General features: G+C 28.4%; 1 protein-coding gene across 1 annotated transcript; it reads right to left on the bottom strand.

The window, feature by feature from the left end:
• Positions 1-535: 535 nt before the first annotated feature.
• Positions 536-13252, bottom strand: LOC113557615 (zinc finger MYM-type protein 1-like). The gene is made up of 4 exons (XM_026963182.1): positions 13204-13252; positions 12560-12646; positions 11237-12460; positions 536-663 (listed from the first exon to the last, which is right to left on the bottom strand). The coding sequence occupies exons 1-4, from the start codon at positions 13250-13252 to the stop codon at positions 536-538; spliced, it is 1488 nt and encodes a 495-aa protein (XP_026818983.1).
• Between the last annotated feature and the right edge of the window lie 1363 nt (positions 13253-14615).

Below are 14615 nucleotides of genomic sequence, written 5' to 3'. Positions count from 1 at the left end.
GAATATTGAAACTATTTATTTTTACAAGTATTACCATTGTAGCATTTAGAATCGCATAAAATACTTGTAGCTTTACATTAATTGCATCTTCTTGTTTCACATTTATGGCGTCGGCGTCACGGTTCAGTTTTGACGCAGAATCTCAATATATACCCATTGTAAATAGTGTGGCACTCATCGTGTTTTAAAAATAGTATTGAATTTATCATTTTAAAAATTACAACAATTATATTAGCAATTACACATTTTAATGAGTCATTGAAAGTAATAAAACAATTAATTAAAAAAACCTCGTTGATTACATCAAAAGTTAATTATTTAGCTAGAGAAACATGAAAATAATAATAACAGTACAAATTAATTTATTTAAAAATTTTTTTTTTCATTAATATGGCTAGCTTAGCAGAAAAATAAACAATATTTGGTACTGAGGTTTCAAAAACTAGTATTATGATTTACATGAAATATGATTTATAAAAATGTATAAGCTTATATATTAAATAATAGTATGTAGTTATTAATAGTTAAAATAAAATCAACCATCTTTCTGCATTTTAAATACTTCAATGATATCACCATTTTGCAATTCAAGAGAAGAAAGAGTGTCAGCTTCTTTAATTTTTTCTCCATCTAATCTGAATCTTACTGTTCTTTCAACTAATTCTTAAAATATTACAATTATGGATTAATTGAAAAAGATTACATTATAAATGTTAAACTAGCACATAGGTTTATTTAATACTAGCAGAATAGATGAATAAAATATCTATAATAACACTCATATAATAAATATTTTTTTAATGATTCATCATTAATTAACATCTTACACAGTGTTTACTGTATTTGTGCACTATACCTATGTTTGTTGTCTTCACCTCATAAATGTGTCACTTAGCAAATGAAAATTGAGTAATTTACATAAAAATAATTTAGTTTTGATATTAATTAAATATAAACTTAACTTTGATATATTAATTTTAAAGCACGTATAGATACAATATCATAATAAATTTAAAAATGATTAAAATTAATTTTAATTTTAATTTAACACTAATATTAAAACTAAACCCTATTCAACTTAACATTAAATTGATTTTGTGCAAGACTGTTAATCTGATACCCCCAAAAATATGAAATCAAATCTATCATTGGTTAATAATTATTTGGCGGCAGTCATTGATTATTGGTGTTGGTGCAATCATCGTAGATATGGACAATATTATAAATTTTAGTGGAACTATCAAGTAGTGGGAATGTGCCGATTTAAGTAAACTAAAACTCAATGTCAATTGATAAATGTTATAAATACATTTGTTAGATTTTAAAATGTTATATCATTGTAAACAATAAATATGAGTGGCATCATAGCTTTTCTTAAAAGCAAACAAGATACACAGACAACTTAAACCAATAAGGAATTATTTTGAACATAGTCAGTATCTTTAAACATTTTTGGCTATACTGCAATTATTGAGGTTGTACAACAATTTAAATTCTAAAAAAATAACATAGGTTTTTTTAAGAGCATGCTTCACTTGCACGTTTTGTCCCCGTTTTATAAACGTACAACATATTAAAAACTGTTTCTAGTGGGGAAGGACCACTTAAGCTATAGTCTGCTCAAATTAAGCAACCACATTTTCATACTAGAAAGAAAATTGTTCAACATCGTTTTTAATTTTTTTATACCAGAACAAAGAAAAATTTTTCAAATTTGAAATCACAAAAACAATATATTTTGAAACAATAAGATTTTTTTTGTATTAGTGTTATCAAAAAATTTAAAATAATGTTGCACAGTCAATGTTGTTTTTTTTATAATGTGCAAATTTGGTTGCTAATTTCCATTACAGCAGCCTAAATGGTGCATACAATTTTGTAATAATACTACTTTTTTTCTGAAATTATAAGTAATTTATACTGTCTCAAATGAAAGTATAGTGTTTTATCTCAGTTATGTTGAAAATAGTTGGGTTTATATTTCTAGAATCTACATAATATGGTTATTAGTATTTATTCTTTTTAAAGTAATAAAACTTGGAAATATGATATTAAAAAAAAAACATGACACTAAGACGAATTTAATTGTTATACAGCAAATCAATTTGGTTATTTATTTAAAATGGATTCAAAAACATTGTTTAGAATAAGACTAATCAATGGCATGTAACCAAAAATATACAAATATAATAAAAAAAAACCATATTTATTTACCTCTATACTGTAAGACAGACACAAAAGTAGTGGTCGGCTAAATATCTAAATATCTATATATTTTGTCATGTTTAGCAACACGATTGTCGATAAATCAAAGATATAATATTTTGTACCTTATATTCAAATAATTGAGAACAATTTTTGGAGCAACGTTTTCGTTTATCTAAATTTTTAGCAAGCATCTTCCTATACATGTAGTGATTTCTGTTTTGAAGGAAACCAACACAAACCATGACAATAATGAATTAATCGAAAGCAATAGAATTTTATTATAAAATAAATAATAAAATATATATTTTTTTTTTTATGTAATTTTTTTATTTATATTTTATTTTCAATAACTAAAGAATTATTAATTATTAACTATTATTTGGACATTTTTATAATCAAATTTTTATTTATTTTTCTATTCAATTACGAAAGAATTATTAATTATTAATAATTATTAATTATTTTTTTTAAATATTATAATCAATATTGTATAAATACACTTTTCATAGTTTCAAATATTTTTAACGAGGTTTTTTATTTAGTTTGTTTTGGAGAATTTTACCGCGGACATTTTTACTTAAATTCGTTATAATTGCATGTGAATATGTGATCACCAAAATTTTTAATTTTTGAAAATAAATTATCGGTTTTTGTGAATCAGTTTAATTATTACCAGTTTAAATACAATAAATACATTCGTACACAAAATACATAAATACATTAATAAACGTTCGGAATTTTCAATTATTTTTATTCTGTTTACAAAATTGAATTTTACGACTCTCACATGTGACGTCTTATTATAGTTGTTGTATCGCAGTAAAAATAACCCTTGATGACTGACGGGATAAGAAATTCACGACATTTTCAATATTATTATGTATTCTTTTTTATTTATAAAATAATTTACTTCAAAATAGTTCTCAGTTCTTAACCAAAGTACTAAACACCTTTAGATATCAAGCATGTTTATTAATTTATTAAATAAGGCAATGTTTGAAGAAGTTTACTATTATTAAACTTATAAGTTAGAAGTAGGTAATCAGAGCAGCGAGCTACCGAGTAATTCTCAGAGGATCACTCCAAATATAGGATGGTTATGAATGTTTGGTTGTAATTTTATTTTTATATGATAATGAGAAAATATTATAAACAATAGTAGAACATATAATTGAATCAAGTTATTAAACTGTTTAGTAGCTGTAGCTGCTAAAAAAATAGTTACTTACTGTTTACAAATTTACATTCTGTTGATTAAGAAGGAATGTAAATATCAAAATGTGTGCAAAAAATAATAACTAGGTAGAAGGTTACCTATATATTAGTGTTAATATATTGTATAATATAATAATAATGTTTTTTTTATTAGATTTTAGGTTATAGTATTTTTTAATAACCTTCTGTTATGTATTATGATAATAATTGAGGCATACAATTTTAATTCCAAATTTAATTGTTTCTTAAATTAGGTATATTTGAAATTGAAAAGCTGTTTGCCAACTGAGTAGATAATTTATAAATGTATGAGGATAGGTATTCTTATGTTATTTATAATATCTGGCTACTGTATGCTTATTTGTGCAAAGCTGTTGGTTTGGTACAAATATAAAAAAAATAATGTTTTAGACATTTTACAGCAATATTAAGAGAAAAGTTGATAATATTTGAAGTCTATCTTAAACAACTAAATATAAATAAAATTGCATCTATATATCTATTATACCATATACATTTGAGAATATTACCCCACATGGCACTATAAAAAAAATAAAGTAATCTAAATGTTGTCTTAATAATTTTTTGTATTTTAATTTAGAACTATGAGACAAAATTGTTAAGCCTACATATATAAATAAGTAAACTATAAAGGTAATATGTTGGAAATCACGGTAATATATTTTTAAAAGACCTACTGACTAGTGTTATAGATTCTCCTTCTTTAATTTCTCTAGTTACATTTAAAGTTCTACAACGATCCTCCCGCTCTACTGCATTATTTCATATACCCTTTAGTGCCACCAACTACATGAAAAATGAACCTATAAGACGTTTGATGTCGCATGCCAACATAGACCCCTCCTTTAACTTTCTTAATTTTTAATTGTACATACATTTAAAATGTATTTCTATTGTTTTGTATTTAATATCATCTTGTATTAATTGCAATATTTTATTTTTTTTCTGTGTACCTCTACTTAATTTTATAAAGGGTGTAACGTCTCGCACAATCTATTACCCAGGTTCGGTTTGTGGAGCGTACATTGACGTGGTAAGGTCTCCAATCCACAGCCAAGATTTTTAAACCGAAGCGTGTAGGATTTTATAATATTATATGGATGAAGAAAATAAAACAAATGGGGAAGAATAATGAACGCGTTGCTTTAGGTATGGTTATTTTAGCGATATTTATATTAATATTAAAAGAGAATAATAAGTAAGTTATGGCCAAGAAAAGCCAAACGGCATAAAAACTTCGCCCCAAATAAAGGTCACACCAAAAATAATAATAATAATCACAAAAATGTAATACGGCATAAAAATAGATTATTAGGGCACGGCTCCGATTATCGGTTACCGGCACGTATACCAATAAATAATCATAATAAATATATATACATAAACATAATACCGTTAACACAACATTTACATTAATAATAAATACTTAGTGCCATTGAGCACCAGCATCATATAAAATAATATGAAATATAATAAATAAGGCTGTTGGGCACATCAATAAATCATAATGAACAATTTATATATAATGTAATAATTCATACCGGTCAAGGTGTTTGTTTTGTAACCTAAGTCTAATATATATATATATCATGTTACCAAGTTTTATTTTGTGTTATTGTCCTGAGCGTCGTCCCCGAGACGCCCTCGGTGATCGGTTTTTTCGGCTACTCTGACATGTTGTCCAGTGGAGTGGAAAAACAAAAGAGACATATAAAAGACCGTTGGGCATATGAACCGAACATAGTACGTCGACGATGTTACACAATGGTTATATAATAATACTTGGCCGGTATAATATGTTATATCTAATCTTTTAATTGGTGGCACTAATTAATATCTTGATGGCCGGTCACTCGGGACCACGGGTACTGGGAAATAGTGATAGTGTGTGTGTACACGTCTTTATAGATTGGTGTCGTCTTCGGGCGGTGGCAGAGGGGCCCGCGGGACGAAGAGCATAATCGCATCATATAATATGTTATAAAAAAAATAAAAATTTTTGACATTGAATTTTGTCCGTTACAAGAGCTCAAATCGTATAATTTATAATAAATAATAAATAATATAATATGTTTGTTCCATACTCTTAGAACTTTTAATAGAGAAATAACATGCGATAAAATGGGTATAACTCCCGATAAAAAAGATTTCACTAAAAAAAAAATTAAGGAAATATATTATTCTAAAAATTAAGAGGAGTATAATACATTATATTTTCATCTTTACATCTCAAGCCCCTCATCAATTTATTGACTATTTCAACAAAAACTGGCATAACATCAGAGTACAATGGGTTTTAGGCATGGCTTACAATACTGAAAATTGTTTAAACACGACTAATAACAGTCTTGAAAGCTTTAATAGAAAACTTAAGTCAGTCATTCCTACATTTTCTAATTTAGAAGAATTTTTTCAAAAATTATTTATAATTTTAAAATATGTATGAACTTAAAGAGATAACGTAGCTATAAAAATAGTACAAAAATACCCAACTATTGGATTTGAAGATATAGACTTGCAAACCAATTTTAAATACTTGACTTCTTATTCTTTTGAATTTTTAAAAAAGCAAATAGTTGCAAATAATACAACATATTTAGTAAATACTACTATGTTCTTGTAGTTGCATTTTTTTTTGTCTATACGCCTTCCATTTATAATTTTTGCAATTTTTAATTTTTATATTAAAATACCTATTGTATTGTGAGGATTTGTGACAAGTTTGTACAAGATAAAATTAACAATGTATGTACTACATTTGATTTTCTTAATCCAAACAATCTCTTACGTTTAAGAGAAGATAATATTGTAAAGGAGTCATATGATTTTATTCAAACATATAAAGATGAAATTAGTTCAGATTTTATTATTAAAATAATTAATAAAAAATAAAAATTTAAAAACTATAAATGAAATGGCCACTTTTATACTTACCAATAATATAGCTACAAGTAATTCGGAAATTTTAATAACTTGTACATTATTTTTAACACTGCCAGTTACAGTAGCAACAGCTGCGAGATCATTCTCAAAATTAAAAATCATTAAAAATTGTTTAAGAAATTCATGTGGCCAAAACTGACTTACAAACATTGCTATACTCAATACTCAATATAGAATAAAAACGGACTTCAGAATTAAAAACAGACAAATTAATTAAAGATTTTTCTAATTTGAAAGCAAGAAAAATGAAATTTGTTTAAAATATTAACATCATATTTTTTTTTATAAAATGTATTACTTTATTCTAAAATATTATAATGAACTTATTCTAGCATGTGTTTTTATTTATAATAAATTAATATGATAGATATTAAAAAGTGATGTTCATTACTAAAATGTATGTTTTACATGTATGAAATACCTTTTGATAAAGGTTATGTTTGTTTGTTGAATTTTATCTAACACCAATAAATTTGTTGCCTAATTTAAACCCTGGTGCAGTGGTGCTACATAGTGGCCCCTAAATAATCTTTTGTCTTAGAACTCAAAAATTTTAGTTGCGGCACTGTTTTGATTGTGCAAGTTTAATGGAAATTATAAAAAAAGTCAATCTTATTGGTTTTGTCAAAACTGTTATAAAACAGCTCAAAACATATTACTAGTTAGATGTTTTACACTTTAATAAAATGTTCAGTTGTATTTTATTTGTTTATCTAAATTACTTATATAGGATGAAAAATGTGTAACATTAATTTCCTATGTATTATAGTTTAATTAAATATACATTTTGGAATCAAGTCACAAAATGTATATCTTTTTTTCTGTTTATCAATTATTCTAGTAATATTGAAGTTCATTATAAATATCAATGGTCATTTTAACATATTAAATATTAACCAAAAAAGATGTTATAAATTTAAATTAAGCAAGTAGAAAGTACCTACTAAACAAAACTATTAAAACTATATACCTAGCTCATGTGTAGCTGTAAAATTAATGAAATTTTAAAATTTAAAGGAATAATAATATTGAAATTAAAACCAAATCCAAAGCAGTATTTTAAGTCCCAGGGCGTGCACAGTATCAATAATGGTCAATACCCACATGGTCGGGTTTCTTAGTCATAAGAATAGTCCCGTCTAAAAAAGAGGAAAGTATTTTATGATGAAAAAAACGATACTGATACATCAATGAATGGTGGTGAAAAGTTTAAAATATTTACATTTTATGTGGTTATTGATCGAATAGCAAGTGAATTAGAAAAAGGCGACAGGCTTATGATTTTTACTACACTAAATTTATCGTACTCCACAAGCTTATTTCTTTAAGTGTTTCGGAAATAATAGAATTTGCCAATTAGTTACAAGAATGTTACAAAGTTGATATTGAAAAAGCATTTTTTACAGAATGTATATATTTTAAATCCTATTTGGAATCTTCAAATAAACAGATTAATTGCATTTCTTCTCTACAAATGTGTAAATTATTACGAAAAGATTTTCTTACAGACGTGTATCCTAATATATATATAGCACTTAGAATATATGTTTGTACTCTAATTTCTAACTGTACTACTGAGCGTTCTTTTTTATGTCTTAAACGAATCAAAAATTATTTAAGATCGACTATGGGTAGTGAAAAACTCAATAGTTTGGCTATATTGAATATCGAAGCGGATTTACTGTCGACTTAAACTTGCGATGATTCAATTGATGCATTTGCCGAGGAAAAAGGAAAAAGTTTAAAGTTTTAATGTCCATTAATAATGTATGTTTTTTAATATCATATTATAATATAATAAATTGTATATTTAAATATGTTTTATAAATAATTTTAGGAAGGATAGAGGAGGGGGGAGGCGGCAAATTGGAAAGTGCCTATAAGCGGAAAAACCTTAAATACGCCACTATACTTAGTAGATACTAAGTTTTATAGTTGATAAACGTACGCGGTTAAAATAAGTTGAGAAGACCACTAGATAGTGCTACTAGTCAGTACATTTACAATCGCGCATTTCGAGTCGCGTTTTACAATTTCGACGTGTAACCAGTATTATCTTTAATCGTGCGCACAAGTGTTTGTGGTGCCGCGATTGCGGTGTAAGTTTGGTCAACCGGCCCAATACACTTGCCGCCTAAATGTCGTTGTTGATTTGACTCTGTGTGCAGAAGGTTTTGGAGGCTAGCAGGCGTGGAGGTAAATAAATGAATGAACACGTACTTTGTGTCGGACGTGTGTGCGTCGAGAGTCGTTTATTCTTGTCGTAATAAGTAAATCGCGCGGGTGATTGGGGCACTGGGCGTACAGTGTTAGCCGTTTCGTCGGGTGTGCGGTAATTGCATCGGGACAGTATTGTATGTTCGAACACCGACCCTCTTGGGGCGTTTCAGCCGGGTCAAAGGTCATCGCAGTGACCATCAAAGTGACAGTCCGGTCATCACACAATTGTCCATTTTCCCTTACGAGTGGTCAAGCTGTGATCGCCGCGGACCTGTCGCTGCCGTCCCGGTCGACTCGTCAACTTAGTCGCGCCATCTCCACAGCTTTGACACATTCGTCAAAAACCGGTCGTGCTGTGTTGTTGCCGCGGTAGGCTCTACACATTTCTGAACGTGTGTGCCCGGTTTTGTTGTGCGATTACACTAAAAGAAACACATGTTTTTTATTACACGCAAGTTCGCGTCATTATTAATTTACGTTATTTTTTATTATCGATGCGTTGTGTGTGACCTGATTTATGCCGGCAAGTTCGGGTTCTTATTAAGTCACATAACTTTATTTAATGTCGTTGCGTCGTGTGCGACCCGAAATATATAATTAATTTGCCCATCTATCGGCCAGAGTGTAGCGTACCTTTTATCAGTCGTTATAATACATACAATAACCGTCACGGCCGTATTTTTTATATATACATACTATATTATTATATTTGCTACGTCGTCAAGCTGGTCCTAATATTCCATCATACCAGTGAAGATTACCAATTTGGATCGTGTGATCAACACCGCTACCGGAATCGGGTCTTTATTTTTTTATATTGTGTACCACTTTTTGCCTTAAAGTTAAATTAATTATTCATGTTATAATTTATTGTAAAATTCATATTGTTGTATTATTTATATGTTATTATTATTATTATTTTGGGGCCCCGTGTTATTGTAATATTATATTTGTAACACTGCGACAGTGTCGTATTATATTATATATATATATATATTGAAAATTTGCAACTAATTTATTGTCATAATAATTTGTTTTTATTATTTTGATCACCTATATCTTTTCCACGCGAGTCGCGGCAAATAACTGCCTATATTGTAAGATTTGTCGCGGCGATAAAACATTGTATATATGTACTTCGTCGTCGGATATTCGCCGTGTTCGCGTGTGCCTCCCACACCCCAGACGTGTCGTTTCACATCGAGTCATCTCAAGCTGCTGTCGCTTAACCAGTGTGAAGGACCAGCCTAGTAGCCCAGCCGCATTCTTTCGGAATTGTAGACCGTTGTGTCACCATCGCAGCCGTGGTCATTGGTAACGTTTTTTTTATGTACCTTTTCTCTGTTGTAAGCTAGAAGCATCGCTAGGTAAACTAATATTATATATTTTGGGCGCCCATTATTTAATTATTATTTATTGTATATGCCAATCTATTTATTAGTTATTATAACCTTCTGTGCGTGGCGTTTTAAATTGATTATATGATTGTTATGCTTATACCTACCAACTGGTGGGTAACCCTTGTATTCCAGCATCTCTCAAGTCGCTGACGACAACCGCTGTCCTCGTAAGAGCTGTCGTCCTGATCGTAGCGCAACATTTTCTATAATTAGTGCTGAAGGTACTGTGAGAGAAATTGATCAGGATATTTTTAAGTTCTTGAACACAAAAGTAACTGAAATAATTTAATATTATTATTTATTTAAAAATAACAAGCGTTGTCACATATTCCATATATTTAGAATTTTTAAATCTATAGTGTTATAGTTAGAGCGCGAATTTCTATGCAATTGCATATTTTTTTCCTTTTAATATTTTGCATATAAGAAAATTATTTTCACTGAGCTAATTTACCACTAGGTATAGCGTTATGGGATGGCCACAACTAGAAATTGATTAAGATGCCGGTGGTTATAATGATAATAAACAATACAAATAAAGATTGAAAAGATATACATTTTTAATAGGTATTATATTTTAAAAAATATTGTGTAAAATTTATTTTTTCAATTTTTTTTTATTTAATATTGATAGTTTATTGCATTTATATTAATTATAATTAATACTTTATTACAATAAACCAACACTATCTTTGTTGCTTCCTCAAAAATAGAGAATAGTTAACAAAAATCCTTTACATAGGTAGTGACAATATAATGTCTTAAGTATGGACAGGTTATATGAAACATAGTATCTATAAACATGAAAAGTTCTAATTTAACCTAAAATTTCAGTATAAGTCTTAGCTATATAGAGAGTGCTTTTTCACTATATATACTATTAACTTTACACATTATTGAGTATACTACATATTATTAATTATTATACTAATACACTACATACTTATTACTTAAATTTATTTACTAATATAAGTAAAAATATTGTTATATAAATGTTTCGGCTACTTTATTTATCATTAATTGTTTTAATAAATTATATACTGCTTTTGAAGGTTGTTTTCCATGTCCAACTTTTAGGAGACAATTTTTCTATAAGAATTTATTAATTTATTAATTAAAAGCTTTTAAAACATCCACAAAACGCTGTTTCAATGAAAATAATGCATTGTGGCGCGCCTCCCAACGCGTAGCGCATACCTTTTTTAATGTTATTTTTCTTAATTTTGAACTTTCTTCTTCTCCAAGAGCTAGTTGAGACCATCGCGGTGCACTGGAACTAAAAAAATTGTATACATCTTGAACAGTTTCAAAAAACGTTGATATTTCTCTAGTACTTTTGGCAGCATCGCTTATGACCAAATTTAAATTATGAGAGCAACAATGTACAAATGTGGCATTTGGTACTATTTCAAGAATTCTTTTTTGAACACCTGAGTTAGCACCACTCATGACAGCTGCTCCATCATATCCCTGACCTCTACATTTTTCTATATTTAATCGATATGAGGATAAAGTATGTTGCAAAAGTTCAGCATAACCAGAGGCACCGTGTTTTTTTAATAAAAAAAACCCTAAAAATGATTCTCTAATTTCTATATGCTTTTTTTCATAATCAACAACAGTGTAACGAATGATAAGACTAACTTGATCTTCTTTAGTTATATCTTGTGTTGAGTCTATGATAACTGAGAAAAAACAACTTGATCTAATGTCATCACAAATTATACGACAAAGATCAGAAGATAAAATATCTATTATTTCGTTCTGGATCAATGGACTGAGATACTTAATTTTTTGTTTTTCGTCATTCATTATATTATTTAAGACGGGATCAAACTCTGAAAGTAATTTAACAGTTCGTAAAAAATTACCTTCATTAGGATTTTTTATCTTCAAACTACCTTCATTACCACGCAATCCTGAATTACCGGCAGTCAAACATAAAATGATTTTTATTATACGTTTTAATACATTTCTCCATAACATAGCCTCTTGAGAGTACTGATTTTCTATATTTATATCTATAGTTTGGTTTTTAATCCATAAAGATCTAACTTTAGATGCATACAAGTGTTGTATGGATGCTTCGTGCCGTTGTATACTTTGGGATAAATGTTGCCAATCACTCACACCTTCTATCCATTCTTTATTGAATTTCCCACTCATTCGATCAGCGAATAGCCAACACGTTTCACAATATGCCACATCTAACAACACTGAATAACATAGCCAATCACGTGGAATTTTTAAACCACCTTTTGTTACCATATAGTAATAATGTAAAGAAAAACATCTGTTTTCAGTCCTGGGAAATTCTATGCTAGGCCTACATGAGCCAAATTTCAGTATGCTTCTTTTCAATGTATCTGTTACTGCTTCATCAAATTTTCCACAGTCGGTTGGGTAATCTGATTTTAAGTCTAGTTCATAGCCCATACCGCAAACATTATTTTCTAACAGATAATATATTAGATTATAATTTATAAGATAGATAGAAAAAGGTTCAAATAGAAAACAGATCAGTCAACATAAAATATTACTCAAAAAAATACCTGTATTCTTGTTTTGTTCAGTTTCAATATTATATTTTGATGTTAATGTTTGTCCATCGGCATCATCCTGAACTAGTTCATGAATATCTAAAATTAGTAAAATTAGTATAATTAGATAGTCAAAAGTAGTATAATTTGACTCCCCTTCATAAAAAGTAACTTAAGAGTAATTTAGTTACAATTTTGAAAAAGAATCAGTAATCAATTTTATATTTTGATGGTATGTCCATCATCATGAACTGGCTGAACTAGTTGATGAATATTAAAAATTAAAAATAAATAGGTATAGTAAGAATTTTTTCACAGGTGAACACAGTAAAAGTAGCTAGTAAAACATACTTGAAATTACTGTTAATCTGTGAAATATAATTGTATACAAATCCCCAAAATTGTTAAAACACAGAATAAAACTGTACAAAAAGCATAGGTAGGTATACATTTTTGAATTTTTTTATATAATTATTTAGTCAACTACTCATGTTTAATTGGTTAGTGGTTAAAACTCTTGATTAGTACCTAATAACTTAGGTAATAACTTAGCCATTTAATATTGTAAACTACAAAAATATGATTATAAAATAACTTACCTTTAGCCCAACAAAGTAAGGAACTTGACAATTTTTTATTTTCTTCCTGACGTTTACATTTTATTTTTCGTTTTTCACAACCACTCAAAAATGTTCTTTTTGACATAATTGAAGGAACTTATAAATAAAATGTAAATACAGTATACACGGTACACGCTTTACTAGACTGTACTTAGAACTTAATTCAAAAGTGTACATTAACACCGATGCGCATTCAAAATAGATCAAAAGCAAGCAGTCTGCTGTATACAAATAGTTTGAATGCGTTTTGGTAAGACTGGGAGGGAAGGGAAAACGGCAGTATCAGAAATTCCAGCCGATAAGCAGCCAATACGTTACAATACCAAAACTATTAATAGATATGATAATAATAATAACAACAATAATAACGTCATAATAACGAAAAGTCAGACTAAAATAGCTATAATTTTACTTCTTAATTTCAATAAGGGCCACAGTGTATAGTATAAGTAAATAACATTGGTTTAATTTCCAAATAAATAATAAATATTTGATATTATTTTATGTCATTAGATTTTTGAATTTTTGGGGCCCCTTAATTAAGTATGAGGCCCGTGGCCCGTGTGCAATGCACACTCTGCACGCCCGGTTTTTACGGCACTGCTGATGTTATATTCACAGCATTGTCACTCACAGCAACTTTTACTTTTTCTGTTATATTCCAGTGTTTAAAACAATTATTTAAAAATAATGACAAATTTACAGCTGTATGGGATTCTACCACGTTAAAACATCCAAGTAAAAATGTTTTTAAAACACACTCTTCTGGATCGATAAAATGTACAGTGACAGCAATAAAACTATCATTATTTATGGAAGTCCAGCCATCAGTTGTAAATGAAATATATTTGGCATTCAATAAATTATTTCTAACTTTTTATCTTGTTTTCTCGTATAACCGTGGTAAAATAGATTTCGAAACAGTTTTCCTCGATGGTAACTGATACTCAGGATTTAATAAATATATGAATTTTTTAAATTCAACATTTTCAACTAAACTGAAAAGTTGGAATTCTTTTGAAATCATAACTCCCAGCTGTTCATCAATTGTTTTTTGTTTTGAAACAGAAAGTGGTTTATTGTTAATAAAATACGATTCTACACTTTTTTGTATGAGATGAGATTTATTTATGACATTAATTGCATTGATTGATGTAGAAGGTTGGTTTTGATCATTATTTGTTTCTGGTGTATTTTGCTTACTCGGTTCGTCAGCAATTTGTTCAATCATTTCATTCATACGCGGATGTTTTCTACTTTCATATTGAATTATGTGTTTTCGTTTTAAGTGTTTACTTAAGTTTGTAGTTGATCCGCCTTTATAAGACACCGAATTTGAACAATACGAACATTTAGCCATTCCACTGTTAATAACCGAATAATGATTCCATACATCGCTTTTTTTTCTGTCCATTATTATAATATTTACGAAAATATGAATAAAAATG

Source organism: Rhopalosiphum maidis, chromosome 3, assembly GCF_003676215.2.
Source record: "Rhopalosiphum maidis isolate BTI-1 chromosome 3, ASM367621v3, whole genome shotgun sequence".
NCBI classification, from domain to species: Eukaryota; Metazoa; Arthropoda; class Insecta; order Hemiptera; family Aphididae; genus Rhopalosiphum; species Rhopalosiphum maidis.
This window is presented reverse-complemented; position numbering and strand designations above follow the sequence as displayed.

Bases quoted from the DNA above. Each gene is read 5' to 3' on its own strand.
- LOC113557615 (XM_026963182.1), bottom strand. From the start codon at position 13,252: ATGTCAAAAAGAACATTTTTGAGTGGTTGTGAAAAACGAAAAATAAAA. The intron at 12,647-13,203 runs GTAAACGTCAGG...TACTAATTTTAG, and splicing joins TGAAAAACGAAAAATAAAAT to ATATTCATGAACTAGTTCAG. The intron at 664-11,236 runs GTTCAAAATTAA...TAATATTTTAAG, and splicing joins AGCTCTTGGAGAAGAAGAAA to AATTAGTTGAAAGAACAGTA.